The sequence below is a fragment of the Vulpes vulpes genome, chromosome 12 (assembly GCF_048418805.1).
Source record: "Vulpes vulpes isolate BD-2025 chromosome 12, VulVul3, whole genome shotgun sequence".
Lineage (NCBI taxonomy): Eukaryota > Metazoa > Chordata > Mammalia > Carnivora > Canidae > Vulpes > Vulpes vulpes.
Window position 1 is genome coordinate 161,802,280 of NC_132791.1, and position 18,130 is coordinate 161,820,409.

An 18,130-nucleotide genomic window follows, 5' to 3' on the forward strand; every position below is an offset into this window, starting at 1 on the left:
TTCTTGCAGAAAAAGACCCAGGATTGGCAGTTTAAGCAAAACCGGTCTATTTGCATACTGTGTTTGCATGCAGTTGTCTTTGAGTTGAAGGGAGCCACCCTGGATAACAAGACAAACCCACAATGATTCACTCAAAATTTCAGTGTCAGAAAACTGAGGACTGGGACCACATCAACTCAAAGCCATGTCTCATTTGGTAAACTGAGGCCCAAGTAAAAGGTTCTGAAACCCACAGCTCCCTCCACCTTCTATCCCCTGGAGAAGCTGTGTCCCTGCCTCCTTTCTCTGACCACTGTCCCCCAAAATGCCAGGGCTCCCTTTCTTTCTTTTAAGTAGACTCCACGCCCAGGTTGGAGCCCAGCGCTGGGCTTTCACTCAAGACCCTGAGGTCAAGACCTGAGCCAAGATGGAGTCAGCTGCTCAGTCCACTGAGCCAGCCAGGCGCCCCAGGGTCGGGGGCGGGGGGGCGGGGGGGCTCCCTTTCTGAGCCAGGTGAAGAAGCCACAGGCACCAGAGCAAGAACAGAAGCCACAACCATGCAGAGGAAGGGTCAGTGGCTGCCACCTGGTTTGCATCTGTTCTTTCCCCCTGCTGAGTTCCTGAGCAGGACCACAGGCCCAGAAGGCCACGGCAGGCAGCCAGGTTCCTACAACTGGATTTCAGCCCCACCCCTGGCACAAGCATGAAGTTGGGAAGCATCTGGGCAGCTGCCATCTATTCTATTTAAACGGCCAACCTGGTCAGAGGGCTCTGCTCGGCCATGCCAGGCACAGGACTGTGTGGCCAGCATGTCACTCCTGGCAGCTCACCTGGTCAGCTTGCAGCTCTCCCTCTCCTGCTGCTGGGCCCTCAGCTGCCACAACACAGAGTCATCTCCTGATTTCAGCCTCCCTGGGGATTACCTACTTGCAGGTCTGTTCCCTCTGCACTCTGACTGTGTCGGGGTGAGACGCAGGCCCATGGTGACCCTCTGTGACAGGTGAGTGAGGGGCCTGTGCCTAGAAGGACCTCTGCCTGCCCTTACTGCCTCTGGGGCCGCCTCCTGAACTATCTCCAGTCCCTCCCCCTCCTAGGTCACTACCTTCAAGCCCTGGCTGGACCTTCCTTGGCACTTCTGCTCAGGTTCCACTTTATAATATGTTATTTTGTCTTCACTATTAGAGTGCTTTGTATTGTAATCCCATTCCAGTTGATCCAGGATTTGTGACATAAGTAGGCAGCAAAGGTTAAGCAATCATGGCTTTTCCCTGCTTCCGTGTCCTCCCTATTCCTCTCTGGGTCTCCCGATGGTGAGTGTGGTTTTCCATGCAGGGTAAATGGAAGGCACACAGCAGTAGATGCTTTAGTTTAGCAAAGATTCTTTAGATTGGTGCCTTGCCTTCATCAAGTCGACGGTCTTGGTAGAGAAAAGCATCTGCTTTTCTCCTAAAGAAGACGGGTGGTAAAAAAAAAAAAAAAAAAAAAAAGAAGAAGAAGACGAGTGGTGGGCAGCCCCGGTGGCGCAGGGGTTTAGTGCTGCCTGCAGCCCAGGGTGTGATCCTGGAGACCCTGGATCGAGTCCCACGTCAGGCTCTCTGCATGGAGCCTGCTTCTCTCTCTCTCTCTCTCTGTGTCTCTATGAATAAATAAAATCTTAAAGAAAAAAAAAAAGAAGAAGAAGAAGAAGACGAGTGGTATCTGTGCAAGTCTAAGATCTGGGAGGCATGAGGCTGGATCGAGACCCAGTGGCAGATGCCTTAAACATGAAGCACATCTGTCACACAGGAAGATTCTGGAAAGCCTAGTGCGTGAAGACTGGCCAAAGAGATACAGATAGGAGCTGGGAAGAGAAGATTTGGGGAAGAGGAGACACATGGATACCCACTTCTGAAGGTGTCATGGTGGGAGGCACTCACTGAGTTTCCTCCAAGGGACTCGAGGACAGAAGTGATAGAATGATGGAAGACCCTTCAAGCAGAGAGGTTGGAAAGTGAAATGTGCTTGCACACTCTTTAAGCAGAGCTGAACCATGCCCCTGTTGGGATCCAGCTAGCAGTTCCCAAGAGGTAGGGAGGAACACAGGCCCTCACCCAATTCATGAGTGTCCTGGTGAATAGCATTAGCTAAACAAGGTTAAACAGGTGTGTGGCTAACTTTATGTGTTAGCCTGACTAGGGTATAGTATTCAGTTGTTTGGCCAAACACCAGTCTAGATGTTGCTGTGAAGGTTAACATTTAAATCGACAGGTGATGGGATCCCTGGGTGGCACAGCGGTTTGGCACCTGCCTTTGGCCCAGGGCATGATCCTGGAGACCCAGGATCGAGTCCCACGTCGGGCTCCCTGCATGGAGCCTGCTTCTCCCTCTGCCTGTCTCTCTGCCTCTCTCTTTCTCTCTCTCAATCTGTGTATCTAATAAATAAAATCTTTAAAAAAATAAATCGACGGGTGAGTAAAGCAGATTGCCTTCCATTGTGTTGGTGGGCCTCATCCAATCAGTTGAAGACCTTAAGAGAAAAGACTGAGGTCCCCTAAAAAGGAAGGAATTCTGCCTTCAGACTCAAGACTGCAGCATCTACCATTAAGGGAATTTCTAACCTGCCCTGCAAACATCAGACTTGCCAGCCCCACAATCATACGAGCTATTTCCTTAAAATAACCTCTCTACATATATGTCCAGTTGGTTCTGTTTCTCTAGAGAACCTTGATTAATACAGCACGTGTCTCTGATACAGGACTTCATCAGCCTTTCTTTTTTTTTTTTTAATTCTTTTTTTTTTTTTTAATTTTTTTTATTTATTTATGATAGTCACACACAGAGAGAGAGGGGGGCAGAGACATAGGCAGAGGGAGAAGCAGGCTCCATGCACTGGGAGCCCGACGTGGGATTTGATCCCGGGTCTCCAGGATCGCGCCCCGGGCCAATGGCAGGCGCTAAACCACTGTGCCACCCAGGGATCCCTTCATCAGCCTTTCAATGCTAATATGCTTATCTGGGGAGGCATGGTATGTCGTTCCTCCAACTTGTTCCCCATCCCAACCCCTGCAAAGGCCTATTAACACAACTGTGTGTATGGTACAGGGCCCACATTGAGGTCATGGTTGTAGGGGACTGGACAGATGACCTCAGAGTTTCCTCTCTACCCCCCAAAGAGGGTTTTGGCAAGGCCTTGCCCTTCTCAGCTCTCAGCTTGGCTTTCTCTACAGGCCCAACAGCTTCAATGGCCATGGCTACCACCTCTTTCAGGCCATGCGGTTTGGCATTGAGGAGATCAACAACTCCACAACACTGCTGCCTAATGTCACCCTGGGGTACCAGCTGTATGACGTGTGCTCAGAGTCAGCCAATGTGTACGCCACACTCAATGTACTCTCCACGCTGGGGACACATCACATAGAGATCCAAGCAGACCCTTCCCACTATTCCCCGGCTGCCCTGGCGGTGATTGGACCTGACACCACCAACCATGCTGCCACTGCTGCAGCCCTGCTGAGCCCGTTTCTGGTGCCTGTGGTAAGCTGGTGCCCTGACAGGGTGTCCGTCTCCCCTTCTGTCAAGTCCAGTGTGGGCTAGGGGTGGTGGGCATGAGCTGCTGGGCCCCCAGGCCAGTCTGGGTCCCTGGATCTCCTGGGTGATCACTGCTCATTAGTCACATTGCGGGAGGCCCTGCCCCATCGCAATCTGCACTCCAGCATTTCTTCCCCCCAGGTGCTGCATCCAGACCCCTGGCCTCAATGCTCCTGAGAAAACCCATTCTCTGAAACTGCTGCCCTTTACTCCTCCCAACATTCCATCTCTTTGTGAAGGATGGAACACTCTTTGTTTCCTACCCCCACGAACCTCTCTACTTCTCCCAGGCCCTCCTTCCTTCCTGGCTTCCTTCCCTCCCTCCCAGGTCAGGCCTAGAGGTTTGGTCCCCCACTCAGGGTGCTGCCCCCCTGGGCCTCATGCTCTCCTCTGCTTGTCAGCCTCTCCTGCTTCCTCCTCCACCTCTCCTGGCCTTACCCCCTCCATCTTCCAGGCATCTCTGTTCCCAGCATGGGTCTCCCTCTGCCCTCTTTCTGTGGAAACTTATCTGCAGAGCTCACTAGCTTCGTTTGCTTCTCCCTCTTGTCATTCGCTTCTCAGCCCCCGGCCCCAGCTGCCACCACTTGCTCTTGTGATCTGGAGGGCCTCTCTCACTTATGGCACCTCCCCCTCCTTATGACCTGCCCTCTCTCACTTTGGCACCTCCCCCTCCTCCTCAGTTTCCTTTAGACTCTCCTGAAAAGGTGGATGATTCCCAGAGTGCTGGATGCTCCCTTTCCTAGGCAGGTGTTGGGAGTAAAAATTTTACTCTACTCTTCAGGATGCTTCTGGCTGGTCTGAACATTAAATTGACATGAGACAGATTAATAGGAGAAAGTCAAAGTTTTACATGTATAGGGAATCCATAAAAACATGAGAGGTTCAAAGACAGGCAGAAATGGGGCTTAATTGCTATTCTGAACCAAGGAGAAACTGGTTGGGGTCTGGGACTTCAAAGGAGAGGAAGACAATTCGCAGGAAGAGAAAAGAAAGTAAATGCTTAGTAAACAAATGTTTGCTGGGCCATCCAGGAACAATGGAACATAGAGAAGAATTTCAACAAATCAGACTTTGCTAAGATCCCGCTGCCCACCATATCTAGTTCCTATTATAATGCGGTTACCTATGGTGACAGCTCCCTCACCTAGAGCAGTTCAGCTAACTAAATTCTTTTTGGCAGTTAGGGGAAAGGTCAAAGTTTTTTTTCTTGAGTTTGTTGTACCTTAATTATTTCCAATTGGAAATTAACCCACAAGACAAAGTGGCATATCTTGAGGCAATTTATTCAGAACCCCTACACAAGCCATGGGCCCCATGGCTCAATTTCCTGTTCTCTAGCTTCTGTCCTGAGTTGTGTTTTGTTTTTTTTTTTTTAAAGATTTTATTTATTTATTCATGAGAGGGATCCCTGGGTGGCGCAGCGGTCTGGCGCCTGCCTTTGGCCCAGGGCGCGATCCTGGAGACCCGGGATCGAATCCCACATCAGGCTCCCGGTGCATGGAGCCTGCTTCTCCCTCTGCCTGTGTCTCTGCCTCTCTCTCTCTCTCTCTCTCTCTCTGTGACTATCATAAATAAATTTTAAAAAAATTTATTTATTCATGAGAGACACAGAGAGAGGCAGAGACATAGGCAGAGGGAGGAGAAGCAGGCTCCATGCAGGAACCCGATGTAGGACTCGATTCCAGAACTCCGAGATCATGTCCTGAACCGAAGGCAGACACTCAACCACTAAGCCACCCAAGCATCCCTTCTGTCCTGAGTTCTAAGCACTGAGCCTCATTTCTGGATGCTCATCTAGGGTCTCCACTTCATGGACCCACAGGCCCCAAACTGAGCTTACCTCCCTATACAACTAGAGCTTCTTTTCTTCCTGCATCCCCCTTCTTGCCCACCTGCCTAAAGAGTGACCATCTCTACTCAAGCCAGGAACCCAACAGGCCTACCCAAATTCCTCTGTCCCACACCCCCATAGTTAGCCCATCACCATGCCCTCTGCTTCTACCCTCTAAATGCTGCCAGGTCCATCCCCTCTTCTTCATCACCACTGCCACAGCTCTAACTCAGACCACCAAGTGCTCTCATCTAGACGATCCCATCAGCCTTCTAGGGGTTCTCCCTGACTCTGGTTTTGAGCCTTTTCTAACATGTTCCTCATTGAAATGAGAGATACACTCCTAAAACACAAGTCTGAATATATCACTTCTCTGCCTAAATATTTAGGGGCTCCCAATGACCTACAGATAAAGACCAAGTATCTTAGCCTGACAGTTAAGGCCCCCTTGGCCTAACCACATACCTACTTTTGTGCTCCTTCTTCTGGCATCCAACCTCTTGGGTCATTTCACTCACTGTGTGCAGCTTTTGTTCCCTTCCTTTACTTCTCTCAGAACTTCCTCCTTGGGTTTCTGCCTCTTTTCCGCATGTTACTCGTCAGCCTCCTATGTCCACTAGAGCTCTCCTTGAGAACCAGGGCAGGGACCATTGTCCCTCATCCCTGGGTCCCGGTGCCCAGAACAGGGCCAGCACTTGGGGGCCCTGATTGAGACTGATGCCACTGAACTTGCTGAACTGAATCCCCGCAGATCAGCTACGAGGCCAGCAGTGTGATGCTTGGAGTGAAGCGGTATTACCCCTCGTTTCTGCGCACTATCCCCAGCGATAAGTACCAGGTGGAGATCATGGTGCTACTGCTGCAGAGGTTTGGGTGGGTCTGGATCTCATTGGTGGGCAGCGACGGCGACTATGGGCAGCTGGGGGTGCAGGCACTGGAGGAGCAGGCCACCCAGCAGGGCATCTGCATTGCCTTCAAGGACATCATACCCTTCTCTGCCCAGCCGGGTAATGAAAGGATGCAGAGCATGATGTACCACCTGGACCGAGCGAGGACCACTGTTGTGGTCGTTTTCTCCAGCAGGCAGCTGGCCAGGGTGTTCTTCGAGTCTGTGGTCCTGGCCAAGCTGACTGCCAAGGTGTGGATCGCTTCAGAAGACTGGGCCATCTCCAGACATATTAGCAGCCTGCCCAGGATCTGGGGCATTGGCACAGTGTTGGGCGTGGCCATCCAGCAGAAGCTTGTCCCTGGTCTGAAGGAGTTTGAAGAGGCCTACGTATGGGCAAAGAAGGCAGCCCATAGGCCTTGCTCCAGGGACTCCTGGTGCAGCAGCAACCAACTCTGCAGAGAGTGCCGAGCTTTCACAGTACAGCAGATGCCCACACTCGGAGCATTCTCCATGAGCTCTGCCTACAATGCCTACCGGGCTGTCTACGCAGCAGCCCATGGCCTCCACCAGCTCCTGGGCTGTGCCTCTGGAGCCTGTTCCAGGGACCGAGTCTACCCCTGGCAGGTAAGGTGGCCCTACCCCTGGCACCCTGAAACACGGTGCTTTCCTGAGGAAACCAGAGTGATCACTCTGTGCCCAACTAAGTGTTGGGGGCAGAGGACAAAGGCCATTGACCAGAGGGCTGATCCCCTCTCTTAGGCTTCAATTCTCTGAACCTCAGCCCCTCCCACTCACCATGCTTCATATCCAGGACTAAAAATCACTGTAAAGGGGTCCTTTGTTAGAAACTTCCTCTCAGAAGGCTGGTTGGGAGGGTTGAGGGGTTTCCTTGGAGGGGAAGGAGGGCTCTGAATTTCCAGATGGCCTGAAACCACCCAAATAGAAGCATAAGGCCCCAGGCACTTGATTCCTGATCCTTCCAGGTCTGGGTGGATTGAGGAGGAGCAACATTTGCCATCTAGGGCAGCTCCCTGATCCCTGTGTATTTCAGCTTCTAGAGCAGATCCGCAAGGTGAATTTCCTTCTACACGAGGACACTGTGATATTTAATGACAACGGGGACCCTCTCAGTGGCTATGACATAATTGCCTGGGACTGGAGTGGTCCCAAGTGGACCTTCAGGGTCATCGGCTCCTCCACGTGGCCTCCAGTTCAGCTGGACATAAATAAAACCAAAATCCGGTGGCACGGAGAGGACAACCAGGTAATAGAGACATGGTCACTTACCAGATGACTGCTTTATGAGCAGCCTGAAGCCCAAGGATACTGTTGACATTGCTTACACAGAGCAGGAGGGAGATCCCAGGTACCAGGCCAAAATGCCTCTATCCAGCCCTGCTAGGGAAGCCCCACAGGCAGCACCCAGATGGCCTGCTGCGCTGGTTTATAAAACCAGGGGTTCTGCTCTGGGAGTGAGCTGTGAAGGCAGATGCACAGAGACTATTTCCCATTCCACCTGTGAGTATTCCTTGACTTGGCCATGTGGTTACAGAACACCTGTGGCTTCTTGCAGGTGCCTGAGTCTGTATGCTCCAGCAACTGTCTTGAAGGGCACCAGCGAGTAGTTGTGGGTTTCTACCACTGTTGCTTTGAGTGTGTGCCCTGTGAGGCCGGCACCTTCCTCAACAAGAGTGGTGAGTGATCAAGTGAGTGGGTGAAGGACTTGGCACTCCTAGGGTCTGTACAGCAGAAGAGGGGCTCTCCCTCAGGCCACAAATGCACAGAACCAGGGCCTTGCTCGCTTCACTGCTAGTTAGGTATAGGCTGAAGAATACCTGTCACCAGACTGAATTCTGAGGAAGCAGAAAGAAACAACCTGTTAAAATCCTCAGACCCACTATGTCTTTTATTTTATTTTATTTTATTAAAAGGGTACTTCTTGCCTTAAGGTGGGGCTACCTTTGTGACCCAATTTATTTTTATTTATTTATTTATTTATTTATTTATTTTCAATGATAGTCACAGAGAGACAGAGAGAGAGAGGCAGAGACACAGGCGGAGGGAGAAGCAGGCTCCATGCACCGGGAGCCCGATGTGGGATTCGATCCCGGGTCTCCAGGATCGCGCCCTGGGCCAAAGGCAGGCGCCAAACCGCTGTGCCCCCCAGGGATCCCCCACTATGTCTTTTACTAGAGAGCTCCCAGCCCCATTCATACAGGCACAATTTTATCCTAAATTCAACCTCTTTATGCAAGCAGAGGTAGCTACGTTCCCTTGTACCCTTCCCTGCTATCTGTGTGAAGTCTCTTCTATTGCCCATGCTGTAGCTAGCACCTGAACAGCTTGGCCTGAATGAAGATACTGTATCTGCAGCTGAAAAAACAGCATACTATACCCAGTGATGCAAGGCCAAGATCAGAGAGCAAATTAAGGCAACTAAGGGCTCAGCCTAGAGTTGGACACCATGAGCCACATTCTTTTCCTTTTATGATCTCTATGGGCATGGGAACGCATCTCTTCTGTTCTCAGAGTCAGAGAACCACAGAGTGGCAGCACAGGAAGGCGGATTTGGCTAGGTGGATTTTAGCACGGAAGTGCTGGGGAGAGAAGAAAATGCCCTTCCTTTGGAGCTAGCTGCTCCTATTGCATCATAGCCTCACTGGCAGGTGGGCAGAGCAACCAGAGTAAAGCCCTCCCTAGGTACCTCTTGGTTTGCAAGCCCCTTCTGGGATCACGAGCCATACAGAACCTACCCAAGGGTCTCCAGAATCTAATTCACACAGGCATCTTGAGGAAACACATGGCCTCAGGACCCCACTCAGGGCTACCCCCCATCTCCAGCTCCTGTGGTATCTCCCTCGCAGCACTTTGCAGATCAATGTGGTCTCCCTTCCTCATTCCTGAACTGCTCCACTAGCCCTTAGGAGTCCCCTCCGCCTTTCCTTCCAGACCTCCACAGTTGCCAGCCTTGTGGGAAAGAAGAGTGGGCACCTGAGGGAAGTGAATCCTGCTTCCTACGCACTGTGGTGTTCTTGACTTGGCATGAGCCTATCTCTTGGGTGCTGCTGGCAGCTAATACGCTGCTGTTGCTGCTGGTGGCTGGGACTGCTGGCCTGTTTGCCTGGCACTTAGACACCCCGGTGGTGAGGTCAGCTGGGGGCAGGCTGTGCTTCTTTATGCTGGGCTCCCTGGCAGGGGGCAGCTGTGGGCTCTATGGCTTTTTCGGGGAGCCCACCCTGGCCACATGCTTGTTGCGCCAAGGCCTCTTTGCCCTCGGCTTTGCTATCTTCCTGTCCTGCCTGACAATCCGCTCCTTCCAACTGGTCTTCATCTTCAAGTTTTCTGCCAAGGTACCCACCTTCTACCAGGCCTGGGTCCAAAACCATGGTCCCCGCCTCTTTGTGGTGATCAGCTCCATGGCCCAGCTGCTCATCTGTGTAACTTGGCTTGCGGTGTGGACCCCGTTGCCCACCAGGGACTACCAGCGCTTCCCTCAGCTGGTGGTGCTTGACTGCACAGAGGCCAACTCCCCGGGCTTCATGGTGGCCTTTGCCTACAACGGCCTGCTGTCCGTCAGCGCCTTTGCCTGCAGCTACCTGGGTAAGGACCTGCCGGAGAACTACAACGAGGCCAAATGCGTCACCTTCAGTCTGCTCCTCAACTTCGTGTCCTGGATTGGCTTTTTCACCACAGCCAGCGTCTACCAGGGCAAATACCTGCCGGCGGTCAACGTGCTGGCGGCGCTGAGCAGCCTGAGCAGCGGCTTCAGCGGTTATTTCCTCCCCAAGTGCTACGTGATCCTGTGCCGCCCAGATCTCAACAGCACCGAGCACTTCCAGGCCTCCATCCAGGACTACACGAGGCGCTGCGGCTCCACCTGACCCCGCCTCCCCTGTCCCGAGGGCCGAGGGTCAAGCGTGGCGCGCACGCCCTGCTCTGTCCCGGAGGCCTTTGGACTCTTCAGTTTGGGCTCGGGGAGTGTAAGCTCGCCGGAGGCCTCCCCGAGCTCCCCGGCTCTGCCAATAAAGCGCTGAAACGTGCGTCCTGGCTGCGCTTGCTGTCTGGGGCCAGGGTGGGGCGCGGCCTCCAGCAGGCTGAGGGCGCCGCGGGGGCCAACCGCAGCCGGAACCCGGAACCCCCTAGCCCCGCAACTAGCCGTCGCCCAGCTTGGCGTTGCTAAGCAACATCGAGAGCCGAGCCGACCGCCGAGCACACAGGGCCTGGACCCCTCTCCCCATCCCATTGGCCGTTCTCTGCCTGGCCACGCCCTCGAGGGCGGAGCCAGAAGTCCAGCACCTCCCAGGCTTTCGCCCCTTCCGGCGCGCCTTGACGTCACGTCCGGCGGCGGCGGCGGCGGCGGCGGAGACGGCTGCGTCTCCGTACGGCCGGCGGGGCACGTACGGCCCGGGCAGTTGGGCAGGGGGGCTGTGGAGACGACGAGGTCCAGGGTCGGTGGGGCCGACACCGGGACCCCAGACCCGGGTGAGGAGGCCGCGGGAGGGGGCGGTGGCGAGGGAGGGAAGGGCTGCGGGCCGCCGTGGACGCCTTCCGCCCGGTGGTCCGGGATGTGTGGGCGCGGCGTGGGTTCTGCTCCGCTGTCCGCACCCGCAGCTCTGCCCTGCCGCGGGTCTTCTCGCCGTGCAAGGCCGGCCAGCTCGTGCTGATCGTCCGTCCCTCTTCCCACACTGATTCCTTCCACCAGCACTTCCTCACGACCCTGTCCCCGGCCAAGCCGTTCTTCCGCTCACCCAGTGTGTGCCGCTCACCTGGCCCCCACCCCCGGGGAGGCGCTCGGTGCCCTCCTGGCTCAAGCTGGCACCCTCTCACCTTGCCCCAAGCCCTCGTTGAGATAAATGTGACTGAGTGGAGTCTCTTCCCCCAGTCCAGGGTCTTTCCCTTGCTGCTCCTGGGTAGGACTGGCCTGGATGTCACTTCTGCCTTCCTCTCCTCCAGACAGATCATGGACGGCTCCTTCATCCAGCACAGCGTGAGGGTCCTCCAGGAGCTCAACAAGCAGCGGGAAAAGGGCCAGTACTGCGACGCCACCCTGGACGTGGGGGGCCTGGTGTTCAAGGCACACTGGAGTGTCCTTGCCTGCTGCAGCCACTTCTTCCAGAGCCTCTATGGGGATGGCTCAGGGGGCAGTGTTGTTCTCCCTGCTGGCTTCGCTGAGATCTTTGGTCTCCTGTTGGACTTTTTCTATACTGGTCACCTTGCTCTCACCTCAGGAAACCGGGATCAGGTGCTCTTGGCAGCCAGGGAGTTGCGAGTGCCAGAGGCTGTGGAGCTGTGCCAGAGTTTCAAGCCCAAAACCCCAGTGGGGCAGGCACCGAGTGGCCAGAGTGGGCTGGGGAAACCTGTGTCCCTGAGTGTGAACAGCCACCTCAAGGAGCCAGCAGGCTTGGAGGAAGAGGAAGTTTCAAAGATGCTGGGTCAGGTCCCTAGGGACCAGGAGATCAGTGGCAGTCACAGCCCCGACAGGCCTCAGCTTGGTCTCCCTGCCCAGAGTGAGAGCCCATCCTTCCACCGTGGGAAACTCAAGCAGGCCTTGAAGCTCTGTCCCCCAGAGGACAAGGAGCCTGAGGATTGCAAAGTGCCCCCAAGGCCCTTTGAGGCTGAAGGTGTCCAGCTGCAGGGCGGGAATAATGAGGTACTGTGCCCAGGGTGCTGGGAATGGGGAGGTGGGAGTCAGGGGATAGAGATTGACACTTTTCTGGGATAATCTGGACCCCAAGATGGAATCTTTGTTATGTGGGTTTGGAATAGGTTTTTCTCCAAACCTAGGAATCTGACTGCATCCTGCAGTCTCAGGCTGAGCTTTCTGTGAATCCAGGATTGGCAGTTCCTTGGGGTTGGGTAGCTGGCCTCGTGGTTACTGGTGTTTCTTACGGGTGCTGAAATCCAGCCAAGCCTCAGCTCCCCACAGATAGAGCCACCGCCCTCCACATCCAAGATTCCGTTGTGGCGTGCCCTAGGACCCTGATGGGAATAATCACAGAGAAAGGGAATCATTTGGGGATGTGTGTGGGTTGGGTCTTGGGATGGAACTGGATGAAGCAGGATGCCCTGTACATCTGTCCCCAGAACTCCTGCTAATAAATTTGGTGACCTCGCTTCCTGCTGCCTTTTCTGCTCTAGTGGGAAGTGGTGGTTCAAGTTGAGGACGACGGGGATGGTGATTACGTTTCAGAGACTGAGACGTTGCCAGCCAGGAGGAAATCAAACATGATCAGAAAGCCGTGTGCTGCTGAGCCAGCCCTGAGTGCAGGCGCCCTGGCAGCCGAGCCCGCTGAGAACAGAAAAGGTACAGCGGTGCCAGTTGAATGCCCCACATGTCATAAAAAGTTTCTCAGCAAATATTACCTAAAAGTGCACAACAGGTAACGGTCTGTTTTTCTATTTTCTTTTCCTGTCCGCTATTTCATTGGGGGAAGGGCCTGCATACCTTTCTTCTGGGCCATGTGGGGACTGGGGGCTTCATCACCGACTCATCGAGTGCCTGATATTGACTTGCCTCTCATCATCAGGGATGAGGCCTTGGGAGGGACCTGACCCTCTTTCTCCCTCTCCTACTTTGAGCCCTCTAAATGGGTTTCTGGACACCTTGTCAATAAGTTCCACCCAGTATGGACCTTGACCTCTAGCTGCTTTCTGGCAAGGGGATGGGAGAAACCCATAGCCCCGTGCTGTGGATGAGGCCCGACCTTGGGCAGTGTGGGCTTTGGGCCAAGATGTCGGTCTTTAGGGTGGTGCCTCTTGTGATTTTGGGGAACCAGTAGCCTCAGGGTATCAGTGGAGCATAATGGACTATATGGTTAAGCCTGCATTATACGAAAAGGTAGTGAGATGCTGTATGAAGCTATGGTAATTTAAAGTCAAAGAAAAAATGAGTTCAGTTTCTCAGATGCTCAGTAGTTAGTTACAGGTGGGCCCTGGCTGTTGACAGACAAACATTTCTGTGGTCACAGTTTTCTTGACAGCACTGCCCCAGGTCCCTGCAAAGCCTCCAGAGGTGGCAACTAGGTGACATGCCTTCCAGACCTGCCATTTCATAGTCCAAGTCATCAGTCTGATTTCTTGCCAAGCCAGGTTGGGCTACATGCTTTTTCAGTGTGATGTTCTGGGAAGCCAGCAGTGGTGGATTGGAGTTGTTGCTGGGTGATGTTTGCTCACCGTGCTTTGGGGCAGCTGCGGCCAGGGGGGCCTGGGGAAGTGCCAGTGTGGGAGGCACCCTAGGATGGTCCACTTCTGTCTGATGCTCCTCTACCGTGAGACTGGGGTGTAGGCACCGTCCCCATCCCTACATCGGGCTGCAGGCTGCTGGACTGGTCCTGAGAACTAGGAGGGGATGAGAACAGTCAATGGAGGGGCAGAGGGTGAGAAAAATGACTGGTTTCTGAGAACTTGTAAGAGTGGTTCTGGTGCCGCTCAGGTGTTCTGAGGTCAAAGTTCATTTAGCTCATCCGTTCTGCCAGGTGCCTGACGAGACTGTTCTGGGTGCTTGGGGTACCTTAGCAAATAGAGCAGAGACTCAGGGAGCCTGCCTCTCAGCAGGGCCGTGCAGACGTTACTGACAGATGTCAGCTTTACAGTGGAAGATGGGAGCACCTCAGAAGAAGGGAGGGGGAGAGCCTCCCCTAGAGGTTGGGGAGTTCAGGGTGGGGTCGGGTTGCGGTTTTAAAGAAAGCAATTTTGGGCAGACTCAAAGGAGGTGAGGATTTTACCAAGTGAATGGCTGTAGGGTAGTGTTGTGGGTTGAAGAGGGCCAGAGCAGAGACTCTGGGGTGAGCCAGTGGGTTGGCAAACAACAGGGAGGCCAGCCCTGGGGAGCAAGGTCCTGAGGTAAGGGGCCGGCTGGCTATGCCTGTAGGTCCCTGACCTTTTCTCAGGGTGAAATGGGCAGTATTGCAGGGTTGGGACAAAGAGGCGAGGAGGCCTGACTATATGTAAGGACCCCTCTGGCTACTAAAGTTCACATCTGTTGGGAGGCAGGCGTGGAGTATGACACTAGGTAGGAGGCTCGGGCAGCAGTGCAAGGGATGGCCCGGCTGCACTGGGTGATAGCAGTGGAAGGCAAGGTCAAGTGGTCAGAGGCTGGCTATAGTTTTGATGGTAAAACCCACAGAAGTTCAGACAGACTGGGTGGCTTCTCCAGGGAGCCAGGACCCAGGGATTATTTCTGTTTTTGCAGAGATGTTGGCCAGCCGGGCCCGTGTGGCTCTGGGGAGGCCCCTCCAGATGGAGCTGTGCAGGCTCCCATAAGGAGGAGGGTTTCTGGGTGCACCTGTGCAGGATCATCAGCCAGTCCTGACCAAGCCATGCAGGAGCCATGGAAGGCCTTTGGGCTACTCTTCTCTCTGCTGCGGAGCCCAGCCTGCTGCTGGGGGAGCCAGAGTGGCACTGGGTGAGGGAGAGGTGGGCCCCACTCAGGCCCCACACCCGCTGTGGCTTTTCCTGGCAGGAAACACACTGGGGAGAAACCCTTTGAGTGTCCCAAATGTGGCAAGTGTTACTTTCGGAAAGAGAACCTCCTGGAGCATGAGGCCCGGAATTGCATGAACCGCTCGGAACAGGTACTTGTGGGTTGGCCCAGGACATTGTGGGCAGGGGCACGCTGGCCTTTGTCTTCCTGCCATCTGAGAGGGGAGACTGTCTTAGGACTATAAACCCAAGAGAGCTGGAGTGTCCTTGGAGACCAGAGTCTACTCCCTGGCATACAGGTGGGGACGTTGGTCCTGAGAGCAGAAGGGACCAGCTTAGGAAGGACTTTGTGGGAGACATTTTGGACTTGCGTGCATGGGCCCCTGGACTCTGGAGAAAGGGTGCCTCGGTGGGGAGTGGCTGCTGAGAAAGGCCACCTGGTCACCTCCCCTCCCCACTGGCTGGCCCATATGACATGACCCTCCTCTTCCTAGGGGCCTGTTGCCAGGGTGGGGGCTGTGGGTGAGGTCTCTCAGCCCTTGCCCCCAGCCTGGCATGGTGGGTTTGCAGTGCTCAGCGATGGTCAGGGTCCGGGCAGGCAGGTCACGTGTTGCCCTCTCCCACCCTAGCGTCCCCCCCCTCGGGCAGACTCCTCCCAGCAGCAAGTGGAAGCCCGGGCAGAGGCTGCCGTCGCAGGCAGAGGCCCCCCCCTGATGCCGGCCCTGCTTGCCCCTCACACTGCCAGGTCTTCACGTGCTCCGTGTGCCAGGAGACCTTCCGCCGGAGGATGGAGCTGCGGGTCCACATGGTGTCCCACACGGGGGAGATGCCCTACAAGGTCAGGCTCAGCCTGTCCCCAGGGGCATAGGCAGAGGGGCAGCCCCAGGATCCCTCCTGCCAAGCCCTGTATGTGGGATGATGTTGGGCGCCTCTTCCTTGCTGGCCCAGCCTTTCCTTTCCACTTGGTGTCCCCTACTTTTGGGTGGGGCCATTTGCCCTTTCTGGGTCCTTGTGTCTTCCCCTGGAGGGGAGGCTTAGTGTCCTTGTATACATGGCAGCAGAGGCCCTCCCTGGAGCATCCTTCACACCAGGTCCTGGGGCCCTGCCCTTGGGTTCCTGCCGCTATGGTGTGGGTGGCCTAAAAGGTGACCTTGGGCCTGTTTTCCAGTGTTCCTCGTGCTCCCAGCAGTTCATGCAGAAGAAGGACCTGCAGAGCCACCTGATCAAACTACACGGAGCGCCCAAGCCCCATGCTGTAAGTGCTGCGCTGGGCTGGGCTGGTAGCTGGCAGCTGTGAGGCAGTGGTCAGAGCCAGGCAGGCCGTATTGTTTCTGCCATGCAGAGGACCAGGGGGCCCCCTCTGTGTCCTCACCCGGATCCTGCTCCGTCTACCCCACAGTGTCCCACCTGTGCCAAGTGCTTCCTGTCACGGACGGAACTGCAGCTGCACGAGGCTTTCAAGCACCGTGGGGAGAAGCTGTTCGTGTGTGAGGAGTGTGGGCACAGGGCCTCTAGCCGGAACGGCCTGCAGATGCACATCAAGGCCAAGCACAGGTGCGGCCTGGCCCGTCACTCCCCAGGCCCTGCTGCTGGCGGCTGGCCAGTGAGTGGGCCTGGAAGGCGGAGTCTGCCTGGGCCTGCCTGGGACAGGGCGTCCTCCAGCCTGGGTCCCGGACCTGTAGGCTCTGTGGCAGTGGCACATGAGGGAGGAGGACGTTTGCCAGGCAGAGGGGCTGCGGGAGAGGACTGGAGGTTAAGGTGCTTGCAAGGGTCTTTGCGTCCTGCGACTTCTGGGATGGAGCTAGTGCCCCTTTCCTGGCACTGCCCCTGCCCTCCTGCCACACAGCTGCTTTCGGCTTGGGCCCAGCTGCCGCGTCGGCCCGTGTGCTTCTGCCTAGATGGTTTCCTAGGCTCTGGGGCCAGGCGTCCTCCCGCTGTCGCAGAGCAAAGGGAACTGCTTCCCTTGGTGACGGTTTCTGCTTGTATCCCCTGCCCGGACAGGAACGAGCGGCCATATGTCTGTGAGTTCTGCAGCCATGCCTTCACCCAGAAGGCCAATCTTAACATGCACCTGCGCACGCACACAGGCGAGAAGCCCTTCCAGTGCCACCTCTGTGGCAAGACCTTCCGCACCCAAGGTGAGGCCCGCCCCTCTTCTCCTGGGCCTGGGGCCGAGGCCTGGTGGCTGAGCCCTCGCCTTGTCCTCGCAGCCAGCCTGGACAAGCACAACCGCACCCACACCGGTGAGAGGCCCTTCAGCTGTGAGTTCTGTGAACAGCGCTTCACGGAGAAGGGGCCCCTGTTGAGGCACGTGGCCAGCCGCCACCAGGAGGGCCGGCCCCATTTCTGCCAAATCTGCGGGAAGACCTTCAAAGGTACCTGGGCTTCATCCCTCCTGCTTCCCTGGGTGTGCCCCATGGGGAGCAGAGGGTGAGCCGTGTCCCGGCTGACCGGAGCTGGAGCATCTCTGAGGGCAGAGGTCAGGTGTAGTGGTGGCTTTCCTGTGCTCTTTCTCGGTGTGCAACTTTCTCACCAGAGACTCTTCTGTTCCCAAGTGTTAGACAGGAGCTTGGAGCTGCTACAAAGTGGGGGTGGGAGCTGCAGAGGGTCCTGTGGTAGGGTACCCCTGGAGCCGATGGGGCCTGTGCAGTGGTGGGGCCTGTACATCCCAGGACTGCTTCTCATCCCGGCACCATCTGCCCATGTCTGCCTCTCTTGATGCTGGGGTCCCTTCCCTCCCACAGCCGTGGAGCAGCTGCGTGTGCATGTCAGAAGGCACAAGGGGGTCAGGAAGTTTGAGTGCACAGAGTGTGGCTACAAGTTCACCCGGCAGGTAGGCCTGGGGCCAGTGTCCCGCCTCCTGCCCCCTTGGGCCCCCTGCTCCCTCCCTGCCCAGCCCTGAGTCCCCTTGCCCCCTAGGCCCACCTCCGGAGGCACATGGAGATCCACGACCGAGTGGAGAACTACAATCCACGGCAGCGCAAGCTCCGGAACCTGGTCATTGAGGATGAGAAGATGGTGGTGGTAGCGCTGCAGCCACCTGCTGAGCTGGAGGTGGGCTCTGCTGAGGTCATTGTGGCATCTCTGGCTCAGGGCAGCCTGGCCTCCCAGCTCCCTGGCCAGAGACTCTGTGCGGAAGAGAGCTTGGGGAGCCCGGGCGTCATGGAGCCCTCACTCATCATCACAGCAGCCATCCCCGAGGACTGTGACACGTAGCCACCCTGCCACCACAGCCCCCTTGGCCCCGACCCCCAATAAACTACGTGGCTTTGGACTCCGTTGCTGTCTGGCAGTTGCTCCCCAGTAACCTGGTCTCCAGGGGGGTCCTGCTTTCCTATCCTGTGGTCTGGAAGACATGGTGCTTCGCCTGGCCATTTGTGCACCTCAGGGTGCTGCTCAGCCAGCATCTTCCCCACCTTGTCCGGAGATCACAGCAGAGCGAG

At 55.8% G+C, this 18,130-nt stretch overlaps 2 protein-coding genes across 3 annotated transcripts; both read left to right on the forward strand.

The window, feature by feature from the left end:
• Nucleotides 1–754: 754 nt before the first annotated feature.
• TAS1R1 (taste 1 receptor member 1) lies at nucleotides 755–10,306 on the forward strand. The gene is made up of 6 exons (XM_026005112.2): nucleotides 755–979; nucleotides 3,186–3,492; nucleotides 6,129–6,890; nucleotides 7,318–7,530; nucleotides 7,840–7,960; nucleotides 9,216–10,306. Exons 1-6 carry the CDS (start codon nucleotides 789–791, stop codon nucleotides 10,145–10,147), a joined length of 2,526 nt encoding a protein of 841 aa, XP_025860897.1. The 5' UTR covers nucleotides 755–788; the 3' UTR covers nucleotides 10,148–10,306.
• A 281-nt stretch (nucleotides 10,307–10,587) lies between these two features.
• ZBTB48 (zinc finger and BTB domain containing 48) lies at nucleotides 10,588–17,961 on the forward strand. 2 transcript variants are annotated; one of them, XM_026005110.2, is made up of 11 exons: nucleotides 10,588–10,748; nucleotides 11,220–11,916; nucleotides 12,405–12,646; nucleotides 14,728–14,839; nucleotides 15,433–15,525; nucleotides 15,856–15,942; nucleotides 16,087–16,241; nucleotides 16,689–16,825; nucleotides 16,898–17,062; nucleotides 17,432–17,520; nucleotides 17,607–17,961. In XM_026005110.2, exons 2-11 carry the CDS (start codon nucleotides 11,227–11,229, stop codon nucleotides 17,901–17,903), a joined length of 2,067 nt encoding a protein of 688 aa, XP_025860895.1. In that variant the 5' UTR covers nucleotides 10,588–10,748; nucleotides 11,220–11,226; the 3' UTR covers nucleotides 17,904–17,961. The 2 variants fall into 2 exon arrangements, with proteins under 2 accessions (XP_025860895.1, XP_025860896.1); XM_026005111.2 differs by having other exon boundaries at nucleotides 10,604–10,748; nucleotides 11,224–11,916.
• The last annotated feature ends 169 nt before the right edge of the window (nucleotides 17,962–18,130 follow it).